The 13677-nt window shown below is 42.7% G+C and overlaps 4 protein-coding genes across 8 annotated transcripts; 3 read left to right on the top strand and 1 right to left on the bottom strand.

Annotated features, from left to right (window-relative positions):
- Positions 1-7: 7 nt before the first annotated feature.
- On the top strand, positions 8-1187 carry LOC117569150 (translin). The gene is made up of 5 exons (XM_034250210.2): positions 8-150; positions 213-300; positions 357-453; positions 520-635; positions 710-1187. Exons 1-5 carry the CDS (start codon positions 76-78, stop codon positions 1042-1044), a joined length of 711 nt encoding a protein of 236 aa, XP_034106101.1. The 5' UTR covers positions 8-75; the 3' UTR covers positions 1045-1187.
- A 152-nt stretch (positions 1188-1339) lies between these two features.
- LOC117569147 (carnitine O-palmitoyltransferase 1, liver isoform) lies at positions 1340-10233 on the top strand. 5 transcript variants are annotated; one of them, XM_052003722.1, is made up of 9 exons: positions 4197-4397; positions 6384-6548; positions 6617-7554; positions 7906-8244; positions 8353-8418; positions 8932-9313; positions 9374-9733; positions 9794-9956; positions 10029-10233. In XM_052003722.1, exons 2-8 carry the CDS (start codon positions 6408-6410, stop codon positions 9914-9916), a joined length of 2349 nt encoding a protein of 782 aa, XP_051859682.1. In that variant the 5' UTR covers positions 4197-4397; positions 6384-6407; the 3' UTR covers positions 9917-9956; positions 10029-10233. The 5 variants fall into 5 exon arrangements, with proteins under 5 accessions (XP_034106094.1, XP_034106095.1, XP_051859682.1 ...); XM_034250203.2 differs by lacking the exon at positions 4197-4397 and adding an exon at positions 1340-1574 and having other exon boundaries at positions 9794-10233; XM_034250204.2 differs by lacking the exon at positions 4197-4397 and adding an exon at positions 1340-1578 and having other exon boundaries at positions 9794-10233.
- Positions 9958-10984, bottom strand: LOC117569152 (peptidyl-prolyl cis-trans isomerase-like 3). Its single transcript, XM_034250213.2, has 3 exons — positions 10914-10984; positions 10615-10851; positions 9958-10558 (listed from the first exon to the last, which is right to left on the bottom strand). Exons 1-3 carry the CDS (start codon positions 10914-10916, stop codon positions 10313-10315), a joined length of 486 nt encoding a protein of 161 aa, XP_034106104.1. The 5' UTR covers positions 10917-10984; the 3' UTR covers positions 9958-10312.
- An 82-nt stretch (positions 10985-11066) lies between these two features.
- Positions 11067-13662, top strand: LOC117569148 (chromatin assembly factor 1 subunit B). The gene is made up of 2 exons (XM_034250208.2): positions 11067-11758; positions 11824-13662. Exons 1-2 carry the CDS (start codon positions 11151-11153, stop codon positions 13559-13561), a joined length of 2346 nt encoding a protein of 781 aa, XP_034106099.1. The 5' UTR covers positions 11067-11150; the 3' UTR covers positions 13562-13662.
- Positions 13663-13677: the final 15 nt, after the last annotated feature.

Genomic DNA, 13677 nt, shown 5'->3' with positions numbered 1-13677 from the left:
GTTTCGTTTCGCGTTTGTGTTTGTAATAAGAGGCAGAGACCGGCGTAAACAAGCAAGTTTTTTGGCAAAAACAAAATGTCGCACTTTGTGAATATGGAGGTTTTTTCAAACTATCAAAAGTACATAGATAATGAACAGGAAATACGCGAGGTAAGTGAGAATTGGTGACATTATTGCAGAATGACAAACTGTATTATTCAAAATTTGCGCAGAACATTCGTATTGTAGTGCGGGAGATTGAGCACTTGGCCAAGGATGCAACAATTCAATTGCAGATCATACACTCCGATTTAAGCAAAGGTAAGTCAATTATTATTATTAATCATATCTATTAACGACTACATTTATTACAATAGTCAGCAGTGCTTGCGGTTTGGCACGTCAGCAAATAGAAGCCTGCGCTGAAAAATATCAAAAGTTGGCCGCTTTGGTGCCGGGTGGACAATATTACCGGTAATAGAGAGCTTAAGAAAATATAGCTGTAGGCGTTTAATGTGCCACTTTTTACTGTACATACAGCTATTCCGATCATTGGACATACATTACTCAACGTTTGATATTTCTGATTGCTTTGGTTATTTATCTGGAGGCGGGATTTTTGGTAACCCGCGAAACGGCAGCTGAAATGCTTGGATGTAAGTAGAGACAATAAGCAAATCTATATTGTATATGCATTGCATACATGTTTAATAATAATTGGCATTAACAGTAAAAACGAAACATTCGGATGGCTTCCACTTGGATATTGAAGACTATTTACTGGGCATACTGTTGCTTGCCTCCGAATTGTCACGTTTCGCTACAAATTCCGTCACAATGGGCGACTACGAGCGTCCCCTCAATATTTCTCATTTCATTGGCGACTTGAACACAGGATTCCGTTTGCTAAATATGAAAAATGATGGATTGCGCAAACGATTTGATGCTTTGAAATACGATGTGAAAAAGATCGAAGAAGTTGTATACGATGTGAGCATTCGCGGATTATCCAATCCACCACCCGCCGAGAGCAAGGAACAGCCAAAGGCCGAGCCTGTTGAATAAGTTTTGCGGTACATACTACAAATAAGTTGTGCATAGGTTAAGCTCAAAAATTGAAAGACAAAACTCCAAGTTTATATACGCATATGAAATGTGAAAATGAAACGAAATGAAAATAAAACATGAAATTGCATTTCTAATTTGAATCACCCTGTTTTGTGGCCAACCCATGCGTTGCGCTAGCTTCGATCATATGTTCGAGCATTCGAGTTGCGCATTGCTGTGTTGTTGTTGCTCCACTCTCGCCAATGTTTTTACAGTTTGCAGGCTCAAGTCGATGGTGCTGCTCATTTTTAAGTTCAGTCTCTTTCGTTCCGTTGCACCGTTTACAACATTGCGCGCGCGTCAACGTAGTCGCTGTCGCTGTTTGTTGTTGCTTTTGTGTTGATTTTCGTCTTCTGTGTGTTTTCTTCGTTTTGCTTTTACACACATTGTAAGCGTTAAGCGCATTTGGATTAAGCTAACAAACGCCATTAATTTGCTTGCAATTAAAACGAGTTCTGGCCGCAACGAAAGTGTGTACGAGAATTTGTGTACGTAAGTGAAGGAGGGTTTGTTGCTGTTCACTTTTGTTTGTGTCTAGATGGGGTAAAAAAAGGCGCCTTATCTCACGCAGGCGCTGTGCATTAACCTAAGGTCCTAACTAATGCTTAGTTACGCTTACCTGTCGAATTAGTTAGCCCAGCAACCCACTCAGCGTTGAATTGCTTAATACTGCTAACTAACAAAAACAACTTTAACCTGTTTCGGATATTTGGGTCACAAGCAAGCCCCTCTTTTTCCATTTTCCACTCGCATGCAGTAGCCAACGGCTTGGAAACTCGTTGCGGGAAACAGCGATGAATACATACATATGTACATATCTATGTATGTATATACATATGTACATTGTATATAAAAAAAACAACTATTACCACACAATTTGCTGCCGCTGCGCTGTTCGTTGCTTATGCTGCTGCTGCTGCTGCTGTCGTTGAGATTGTTTTTATTGCTTGCTGCTGTTGGTTTGTTTTTAAATTTTTTTTTCTTCTTCACACACTCGAACAGCGAGGTTCAAAGTCCACAACAAGTTCGTTGTGCGCTCTTTCTCTCTCTCTCTCTCTGTCAGTTGAGTGGGTGAGCGAAAGCTCTCAGACAGACAGCAGCAGCTACAGCAGCAGCAATAACAACAAGCATTACTGTTTTGCATTGTAAACACATCTGAGAAAGAGACGCAGCACACACACACACACACAAATACACAAGCGAACGCAGACAGGTGCAATTGTGTGGGAGCAAGTCAAAGCAAGAGTGTGCGTGTGAGAGGCACGAACTAATTGAAAAAGACAACAACAAATGACGAAACCTTAAGAAAATATCATGCACGAATAACCAAGTTAAATACTTTACGAAACTTTAGCTACTCTAAAACAGTTGTCGAAATTATTCTACTTTTACATTAAAATATCTTAAACTGATTTCATAAGTTTGTTCATTCAACCCGCTGTGAATGATTTAACAGCGCAGATCACATCCGAATACGAAAATTAACTCCCGCTCCCTCTCTCTTCAGAGTCGTCGTTAGAGTCACGACTGCGACGCGATCTGAGGATTTCGTTCACATTTCGTATTTCAAGTTTGCTTACAGTTCAAAGTCCACGCGCATGATTGTTATTTATACTTTAGTGTGCACATATATAGTATGTTGATGTGGCTCAGTTATAAAAGCCGATATGGAAGCTTATGATCTGTCAAGGTTGTTAACGAGGGGTTCAAAAAATATTGCCCCCTTTTTTTTTGGCATGAAATACTTGGGAATTTTTTTTGGTTTTATCAACATCCCCTAGACTCTTCAGAATTTTGTGATAAGAAGCTTTCGGTTAATTTGTCTGATAACCGACTTTTTGTTGTCTGTGCCAAAAATATATACACAAAATGAAAATGCCAACCAGACGGCTTCAATGCGTCATTAATTGTTATACTGTTACTTCGTAGTAAAAATTTGGCAATACTTGAGAATTACGCGTACAAGCCGCGTGCCAATTTTTCTTATCGACTTGATTGATAAGGGTCCGTCCCCCCGTTAAATTGCGTTCTACTTTATTAGACGACCCCACAGTTCAATTGAACTTTGAATTTGAGATAATTCGCGATAAAACACAGAAAAAGAAAGCGAAGGAATTATATTATAAATAATATCTTATCACTGCTCTTAAATAACTATTTTTGATGTTCGCAGATCGTATCATAAATGAACTTAAGCAAATGCAAAAATTGAAAAAAGAAGAAAAGAAACAGCGAATTGCGAACTATTGATAAAACATTATCAGTTGAAGAGCTTCTGTGGACCCCCCTGCAAGGGTGTTTGCGGTCGTTTCACTGGAAAAACACTTTAAGCACTTCAATTGCATAAATATTAGCTTATTACCTTTTTTTTGTTTTAAGTGTTTGAGTGGAACTTGTTCCAGATATGTCTACGCCACGGTTCAAAGTGCAATAATGAAATGTGCTTTTATTTGTCTAGTTTTTTTTTTATCAGTTTGTGTATAAATATGCTTGACACGAGCATAATAAATTTTCATATTTCTATATGTCTGTCCGGTTATAAGTTTGCTGGTCGACAATTGAGTTCCATTTATCTGGTGATCCCCATATATATTGCTATTTTTATAGTTGCGCCTCGGGAGAGATAAATGACACAGTCCTGGCCCCCAGAAGGGGGCGTGGATCGAGCAAAAATGCACATGGCAAAACTTACACAAACAATACGATAAAAGTGTGTGTGTGAGTGTCTGCACGTGTGTCAATGTGTTCTCTACGGCGAACTATGAAGAACGACACGACGACAACGACCGGCAATGGTCCATCAGCTTCTTTGTCTCCCTCTTACCCGTGCTCTCTCCAATGCAAAGCGAGCCCCCCTTCTTGCATTGCCTCACTCTCTCTCTCTCTCTCTCTCTCTCTCTCTCTCTCTCTCTCTCACTCTGGTTCTCTTTGCGTGTGACGCAGCCAAAAGGCAGACACCCAAACGTATCTTATCTGCACACACTCGCGCACTCACACATGCTCAGTTATGTATGTAATTGTTGCTGTAGCTGTACAACTGTATGTGTATCTGTAGCCGGCGACGAGACCCCATGCGCCTCAACACCGCAGCACAGTTGAATCAGTTAACGCTCGTCGTTCAAGCGATCAAGTTGTTTTGCTTGCCTAATTTCAAAACGTTTTCTGTGCTCACAAATAATCAAGACTATTTACGGAAATTTCGATATTGCATTTGTGACATTTAACTAATTACACTCTCGTATTAATATCAATTTAATCAATAAGTAATTGAGTGATTTGCATACAAATAAAAAAGACGACTATATTGAAAGGTTTGTTTTGCACACTTTGTTATTCTTTTTCACCTCGAATAATTGAAGGTCACAAAAACAGAAACAGTAAAAAAATTTTCTGCATTGCATTGCAATTTCTCATGGCTCACGTTTAATTTGCTTTGCTTTTGTTTATTTGACTTTCCCTCATTGTCCTACTTATACTAATGCCGCACAATACTCGATTTTTGAGTGTTTACTTCAATTTGAATTGGGACCGTGCTGATAAGCAGATAAGAACGCTTACGTCTCTTATCAGTGACTATTTTTTTTTAAAGAGATTTGTCTAGTTTTTGTTTTTGGTTATTATATAAAAAGAAAGAAGGCTGCACTGCCTCTAGATGCTTCGGTTTTCGACAAAGCTCTTAAGTAAACAACAACAAGCATTTCAAATTTATGAACCCGTTTGCCGACAACAACAAAAATACAAGATGAGGAATATGGCAAAGAAATAATATATGATTGGACTTTGAACCTTCGTGCTAAGCGCAAAATAAATCACATTAATAAAATAAAATAACAACATCAACAGCAGCAGTTCGCTTGAATGTTGTTGCTCTTGCTTTGCTCTGTCTCCAATACAAACGAATAAAAAAATACGTAGACACGCAAATACATAGATGAATGTGTATTCAAAAGCCGGTAGCGATCGTCTAGAAAACGCACATTACGCATACGCAGCGTGGCCACTACCTGAAAAGTAGGTCAAACGAAAATAAAACTGTTGTCTTGCATTCGTTTGCTTGAGCTTGGTTTTGTTTTTGTGTTTATTGTCGATTGTCTGTTGTTTGTGTTGCGGTTGTTGCTTGGCCTTCAGCTGAAGTCGAGCTCTTTGCCTGGAGTTCAAGTGAACCAAGGTTTATGGTTAGACAGAAAACAACATTTCAAGTTTACGCGTAGCAAAACAAGCAAATACAACAAATAAGATAGCCCACTCATATTTGTTATTAACAATTAGTATGCATACTAAACAATGCAAATTGCCATCAATTCACGATTCTTGACGATCTCTCTCTCTCTCGCTGTCAATAAAAACACTAGATAAATCAATCTTAACTACGTATCGAGAGTACTCGAACTTGTTGTTGTGATTGCTCCAATCAAATGTTAATGGAATTGCGAACAAACAAGCCAAACAAAGAGCTATTCCCAGACAGAGAGAGAGAGAGACATAATCATTGGCTAATGGTTGCCAGCCAGCCAGTCAGTCAGTCATCTGAGCTTGCAGCAATCTGGTAATATATAATGGTCCTTATGAGGGGTTATCTCGCAGACAATGCGAGAAGTATTTGGTGACGTCAATAGCCCGAGAATTCTGTGTTATGACATCGTGAGTGTAAGCACACGCTCGCATACAATTAAACAATAAAACACAATGAGCGAGATGTGCAAGCTGCGATCAATATCAAAGTTCAAAAAGCACATTGTTACGACGCATGTAGAAAGAGTAGAAGCTTCGGATTACAAGCGATATTAATGTGCTAATTATACTTGGTACCTGCAGAGGTGAAAAGTATTATAACTTAGCGTAATGTAAAGTTCAAAGGGATTAAGGAATTTAATAGCTAGTGATAACAATATTTCCAAATAAGTTTGACGTAGCTTAAATATGTTATTCAACCTATCAATCAATGGGCCCAGCCAGGTTTAATGATTCGTCACAATATTAATCACACTTTAAATAATTTATGAAAATTTAATTACAGTCGAAATATTATCTATATGTTTTGTGTATCTCACCCTCAAACATTCCCGACCATATCGTTGTTACCTGAGCCGCATTTAACTGTCAGCATGTATCGAATAATCAAACCGCAATTTTTGCTTATCAGTTTTATTAATTAAGACCCCCGCGTAAAGCCCTAAGCAAAGTTAATGACTGCATAATGGATCTGCTGGATGTAGATACAAGTAATTTTTGTGATTATAACACGTATCTAATCTAATCCCCCAACAATATCTTTTTTCGATGATTTATAATTGCAGCGTGATTAACTACTTAATCTCGGTATGGCTGAAGCCCATTCCGCCGTCGCCTTCTCGTTTGCGATCACGCACGAGGGCTTCGACATCAACTATGACCATGAGGTGCTCAATCTTGTGTGGAACTCCGGTGTGCGTTCCTGGAAGAAGCGCATGGCACGCGCCAGGGTAAGTTCTAAGTTCACCCATTTCACAACACTTTGAAATGAATGTTAATTGAACTTCTTCCTCTTTAGAATGGCATCCGGAATGGCGTGTATCCGGCGCACATACAAAGTCTTTGGCTGATCACAGCAATTGCGTTGGGTCTGCACTTTGCCGGCTATCAGGCGCCGTTTAATCTGACCAACAGACTGCTCGTTCATCTGCCCAGCAACACAATGAATTGGCAGATCACCGCCTGCTTTTTGGCCGCACTCGTCATCTGGCTGTCCATCTGCTTTACGATGCGTTACACGCTGAAGCTGCTGCTCATCTACAAGGGCTGGATGTATGAGTCGCGAGCGCCTGGCAGTCGTGTATCCTTGCCCACCATGCTCTGGGTGGCGGTGGTGCGTGTGCTCTCCAGCTGGAATAAGCCAGGACTGTACAGTTTTCAGGGCTCGTTGCCACGCCTGCCATTGCCCTCCGTGCACAATACAATGACGCGTTATCTGCGCTCGGTGCGTCCGCTGCTCGACGATGACAATTACAAGCGTATGGAGGGATTGGCCAAGGAGTTTGAGCAAACGATTGGCAAGAAACTGCAATGGTATCTTATCCTCAAGAGCTGGTGGTCCACAAATTACGTCTCTGATTGGTGGGAGGAGTACGTCTATCTGCGCGGTCGCAGTCCTCTCTGTGTCAACAGCAATTTCTATGGCACCGATGCCATCTTCATGAATCTCACCAGCGTCCAGTCGGCACGTGCCGCGAATGTCATCTCCTTGCTGCTTAACTTTAGACGTCTGATTGAGCATCAGGAGTTGCAGCCCATCATGGTGCAGGGCATGATTCCCTTGTGTTCGTGGCAATATGAGCGCACCTTCAACACGGCACGCATTCCAGGACTCGAAACGGATCGCATTGTGCACTACAGGGATTCCAACTATATTGTGGTGCTACACAAGGGCTGCTACTACAAGATGCTCATCTACTACAAGGGCCGCATTCTGCGCCCCTGTGAGCTGCAAGTGTAAGTACAGTTGTAAAGAAACGTCTTCTGTGTGAGTGATTTATGAATGAATAGCCTAAAAAAAGAGAAGTTCAGATCTGAGCATACATAAATCTTTCTAAGTAGTAAGTTAAGAGCTACTATTGGTTTAAAAAGGTTTTCCCTCGTTAATGATTACTTTGTCATGCAAACACATTACTTATTAAACTGTAGTAATCTGCGGTTCATTAACCTAGAGAAAACAGTTCGAGTTCATGCTTGAAATCGCCTTTATTGTGATTTGTTAATAGCTGAAAAGTTTTGCTAGTTTAATCTTATTATTATATAACTACTTATTATTAAATCTACATCTATATCTACATTTTTGTACAGTCAAATTGAGGACATACTGAAGGCCAAGGCCACGCCAGTGGAAGGTGAGGAGCATTTGGCTGCTTTGACTGCCTGGAATCGCTCCAAGTGGGCCGAGACACGCAACACGTTCTTCTCGCGTGGCGTAAATCACGTCTCATTGCGCACCATTGAATCGGCTGCCTTTGTGCTCTCTCTCGACGATGAACCCTTCGAGTTTGATCTGAAGCGTCCCGAGCTGTTGGATTCGTTTGGCAAGAAGCTGCTCCATGGCAATGGTTACAATCGTTGGTTCGACAAGTGCTTCACCGTCTGCGTAGGCACCAATGGACGTGTCGGTTTCAATGCCGAGCACACGTGGTAAGTGTTTAGCTTATGTTTAATTACGCACAACGTTTTTCCAGCTGCCAGCAGTTAGCAAAAAGATTCGCTATTCAAACTCTATAAAATATAATGTGTATTGTTAAGGTCTGATGCTGCTATCGCCTCACACATGTGGGAGAATCTGATCGTTGACGATCTTGTATCCGAAGGGTAAATTGCAAACATGTATCTAGCATTTTTTGATGGTGTGAGGCTCCAGGCATTTGTTCTATAAACGGCATTTATATTTAACTTATAATTTGAATTTATAATTTAAATTTAAGCTTGGTTGTGGCAATAATTTATGCAATAATTTGTACATTTTATTTTAGGGCGGACGCTCCGGTTATGGGACATCTATGGGAATATATATTTGGTGATGATATTGATGGGTAAAACTAAATTCCGACTAAAAGCACTAAACTTATGAAGCAGTTCTATAAACCCTTACTTCACAGTGTCATGGTATAATTGATTTCGTAAATTGCCATGACAACTACAAATTATAGAACTGTGCACTGCTGTGTTTGTTATTAACTAAATTTCTAAATTCATTTCATGACTAACACAACTTACTTTAAAGTTTAAACTAACCAACCAACTAACATTGCTTCTCTGTGTTCCAAACATTTGCACATAACGCTCTATTAATCGCGCTTTTATCTGCCACTCTTCTTCTGTTAGATATGACGAGACGGGCAATACAAAAGGTACACCAGAGTTCCAGCCCCCAACGCCAACGCGTCTTAACTGGGATCTGAAACCATGTCTGCCACAGATCGAGGAGGCAACCATCTGTGCCACGAAGCTGTGCAACGAGGTCGATCTGCGCATCTTGGTGCACCAAGAGTACGGCAAGGGATTCATGAAGAAGTGCCGTCTATCGCCAGATGCTTACATTCAGATGGCTCTGCAGTTGGCCTACTATCGCGATGCTGGCCGCTTCTCGCTAACGTATGAAGCCTCCATGACACGTCTGTTCCGCGAAGGACGCACTGAAACAGTCCGTCCCTGCACCATTGAGTCATCTGCATGGGTTAAGGCTATGCAAGACCCCAACACAACGGTGAGTACAATCGAATATGGCGGTAAATATCATGTTTATTAATTCCCTTTGACATTGCAGAATGATCATCGTGTGAAGTTGCTACAGGATGCCTGCGACCGCCATCAGTTGGGCTATCAGGATGCCATGTGTGGTAACGGCATCGATCGCCATCTGTTCTGTTTGTATGTGGTGTCCAAGTACCTGGAAGTCGACTCGCCCTTCCTCAACGAGGTGCTCAGTGAGCCCTGGCGTCTGTCCACTAGTCAAACACCTCACGGCCAAACGCCTAAAATGGATTTAAAGAAGCATCCGAATTGCATCAGTGCTGGCGGCGGTTTTGGCCCTGTTGCTGATGATGGTTATGGTGTTTCCTACATCATTGCTGGTGAAAATCTAATTTTCTTCCATATCTCTGCGAAGACCACGTGTCCGCAAACCGTAAGTCCATCAAGAAATTGGTCTATAAAGCGACGTGAGCTAATTTTGTATTCATTACAGGATGTCCATCGATTTTCGGAACACATTTGCAAGGCTTTGGCGGATATTCGTTCGATATTTGAGCAGTACATGAAGGATCATCCGAAACCCGCCAAGACAATCACAAATGGCAAATCCACATAATCCATAGTCCTATTTGTAGTGAAACTCTTGCGAGATTCGTGTTAGCATTTGTTTTTACTTTTCTAGTTATTCGTTTTTACAAAAATCATCATGCATATTCTCTACTCTTAAGGTTCTCCATTTAAGTGCAAAAGTGTTCGAAAAAGTTGTAAATGCTAAATCAAAATTCATGCGAAACCAAGCAATGCAATTTTATATACATAACTAAACTAAACTAAATGATTGACAACTTTGCTGATTGTAAGACCTAGTTTTAGCAACTTTTGCACAATTTGCTGTTTCTCAATTAATTAGTATGTAAATGATACAAAAAACAACAATGTTTATGTAAACTTAAGTAGTAGCAAAAGAAAAATATAGTATGTATACAGCATCAAGTTGAATATTTGTTATTTATCACGCAGCCAAAGGATTCGCATGAATCGTAACTCCATTGATCTTCTTGTCTACATGCGGACGATAGTTTTTGGGATTAACGGGCAACTTTTCGAGTTCATCTAGTGCATCAAAGCCATCGATTACACGACCAAATAGTGTGTATTTTAAGTCCAGATTTGGCTGTGCCGCGTAGGTGATGAAGAACTGGCTGGCATTTGCATTGGGTCCATTGTTCGCCATAGAGACCATTCCGCGATCTGTGTGCTATAATGGGAAACGTTTATTTGAATTGATTTAAATGTTTAACTTTTGTTACTTACCTTTATTGTCTCCTTAAACTCGTCATCGAACTTTGTACCCCAAATAGATTGTCCATTTTTGCCTGTGTTTGTGGGATCGCCGGTTTGCACAATGAATCCCTTGATGTTCCTGATAAAACAACAACCACTGTAATAGTCACTTGCGCACAAGGCCAGAAAGTTTTCGCATGCCTTGGGGCACGACTCGACAAACAGTTCGATTTTAATGTCGCCCACGTCGGTATGCAGTGTTACTGACTAAAATAAAACAAATTTAATTAAAATGCACAAAAATAGCAGAGCGCATTGTGTTTGTTTACCATTTTGACAGCCGAACAGTGAATTTCGAGTTCGAAAACAGTAAGTTGGCTGCGTTAACTATTACGCGATGTATCAAAACCAGTGTTGCAAGCAGCAACATAAATAATCGATAGCTACGTTTGCGAAATATCGCTGATAGCTATTAAATAGCTCACATCGCTGTCTGAGTTTTGGGCGCGAAGTCGGCATTCTCTCGGCAAAATAAAATATAGTAAGTTAATTGTAATAGTCCCAGAATGAAGTGCAAAATACCCGAAATTTCGTGGCATAACCGCGACCCAGTGTTAAGTGTGGATATACAACCCAAATCCGGCTCCTTGCCACCTAACGCAATGTGTCGTCTTGCGTCCGGTGGCACCGACACCCATGTTCTCATTTGGTATTTGAACCGAACTGTGGAGGGCGAGGGTGGAAGCGGAGGTGAGGACATGGTATTGGAATTGGCGGCGGATTTGACGAAGCATCAGCGAGCTGTGAACACTGTGCGATGGTCACCCAATGGAGAACTCTTAGCTTCTGGTGATGACGACAGTGTGATCTTCTTATGGGTGCAGAAGGCGGAAAACGATGTGCCAAATTTTATCGACTCCGAAGGTAATAGCGAACTGAACCGCGAGATGTGGAGGCCACAAAAGGTATTGCGGGGTCATCGCGAGGATGTTTACGACTTGTGCTGGGCGCCAAACTCGCAATTTCTGCTGACAGGATCGGTGGACAACACGGCCATGTTGTGGGATGTGCACAAGGGCAAGTCGCTGGCCATACTGGACGATCACAAGGGATATGTGCAGGGTGTGGCTTGGGATCCGGCAAATCAGTACTTGGCCACCATGAGCACAGATAGGTAAAGTTGATTTTTATGCTTACAATTGTTGTTTGGTTTTTTGACAATTTCATATGCATTTGCAGAAATCTACGCATCTTCGATGTAAGCACACGACGCTGTCTGCATCGTGTGAGTAAGACTACGCTCCCTGTGAAGGAGGGACATGAATTGCATGGCCGCAATGTGCGTCTCTATCACGATGGCACCCTGCAGACGTTCTTTCGGCGCATTTGCTTCACACCCGATGCCAAACTGCTGCTGACGCCTGCTGGTGTCACCGACTACGATGGCGTGTTGAAGCCTTCGCATACCACCTATGGCTACAGTCGCTACGATCTGAGCAAGCCCGCCTTTGTGCTGCCCTTCCCCAATGAGTACACTGTCGCCGTGCGTTGTTCGCCTGTGCTGTATCGCTTGCGTCCCTTCAATGCCGAGAAGAATTTGCCAATTATAACGCTGCCGTATCGCATGATTTATGCGGTGGCCACCAAGAATTCGGTGTTCTTCTTCGACACACAGCAGCCGGTGCCGTTTGCCATTGTGTCCAACATTCATTATACACGACTGACGGATTTGACGTGGTCAAATGATGGCAACACCTTGATTGTGTCCAGCACTGATGGCTTCTGTTCGCTGATCAGCTTTGACGAGACTGAGCTGGGCGAACGCTATGAGGATATGGATGCAGTGCTGTGCGCTGTCACCATGTCGATAGATAATGCACCACAACGCAGTCGCAAGATCAAGAAGCAAAGGCGAAAGCCGTCCACAGATGAGTCAACTGTACGTCGACCGTTGCAGGAGAAGGGCAAGCCCAATATCATTGATAGCAAACTGGAGAGGAGCCCGCTTAAGGACAAGGACAGCGCTGAGACTGATGTGGATGCCGACAATGATTCGTCCTTGCAAAGCAGCAGCTCTGCCACCTCCGCGAACAGCCCCAAGCCAGCTGAATCAACTGAAAAGAAGGTGAAACCCACGCCCATTGCCTTTAGACGGTCGCCGCGTAAAGTCGCGGAGCCGCAGCCGATTGCAACACGCCGATCGCCGCGTAAAGTCGCCGAGCCAACGCCGATTGCAACACGCCGTTCGCCGCGTAAAGTTGCCGATTCCACGCCCTCTGTGAGCGAGACAAAGCCCATTGCGATCAAGCGCAAGGCCAGCGAAATCAGCGACTCAGTGGAGCCAGTGCAAAGCAAGCCCAAGCTGCAGTATGGCCTCCTGCCCAAACCCATTGAGGCGGTGCTCGACAGACAGATCATCAGCTCCGATGAGAAATTCGAGCTGCCGGAGAAGCAGTCCAGGCCAGTGACGCCCATTCAGGTGCGTCGCCAGCCGCGCACGCCTGGGAGCAGCAATAGCAATACGTTAACGCCCAAATCACTGCCCGCCCGACATGCCACACCCATTGCTGTGCGCCGGACGCCACGTGTGCTCGTCGATGGACCTGCAGTAAATGCGCCCGTCGTCGTTGAAGAAGCCATGGATGCCTGGCCATTGGAGGAGGATGTGACACCTTTGCCTGATGAGAATGAGGCAGCGCCAAGCAAAAAGGAGACAAAATCTTCAGAGGAGCCGCAATTGACTATTAACGAGGCGACTTGCGAACGCACTGAGGACATTCGCTTGGTTTATGAGGACACACAAGAGGGCACGCCAGTTAAAGCAGCACCCACAATCACAGCAACTGCAACAGCAGCTGCAACTGCAACTTCAGTTGGTGCTTCGCCAAAACCGACAACGCCAAACGCAAAGACGCCGCGTCGCGTCTCGTTGCGAACTATTTCGACTCCCAAGTCGAAAAAGAAACTGTTAGACTAGAAATTAGCTTATAGAATGCGAGAGAAACTGAAGCGAGAAATGTAGCCTTAGTCTTAACAAAATCAACATTAAATTTATAAACGAATAAAACGCACATTTACACAGAAGGATTAACT

This window comes from Drosophila albomicans, chromosome 3 (genome assembly GCF_009650485.2).
Source record: "Drosophila albomicans strain 15112-1751.03 chromosome 3, ASM965048v2, whole genome shotgun sequence".
NCBI classification, from domain to species: Eukaryota; Metazoa; Arthropoda; class Insecta; order Diptera; family Drosophilidae; genus Drosophila; species Drosophila albomicans.
Note: the sequence above shows the minus strand (reverse complement) of the source record. Positions and strands in the feature narration are given on the sequence as shown.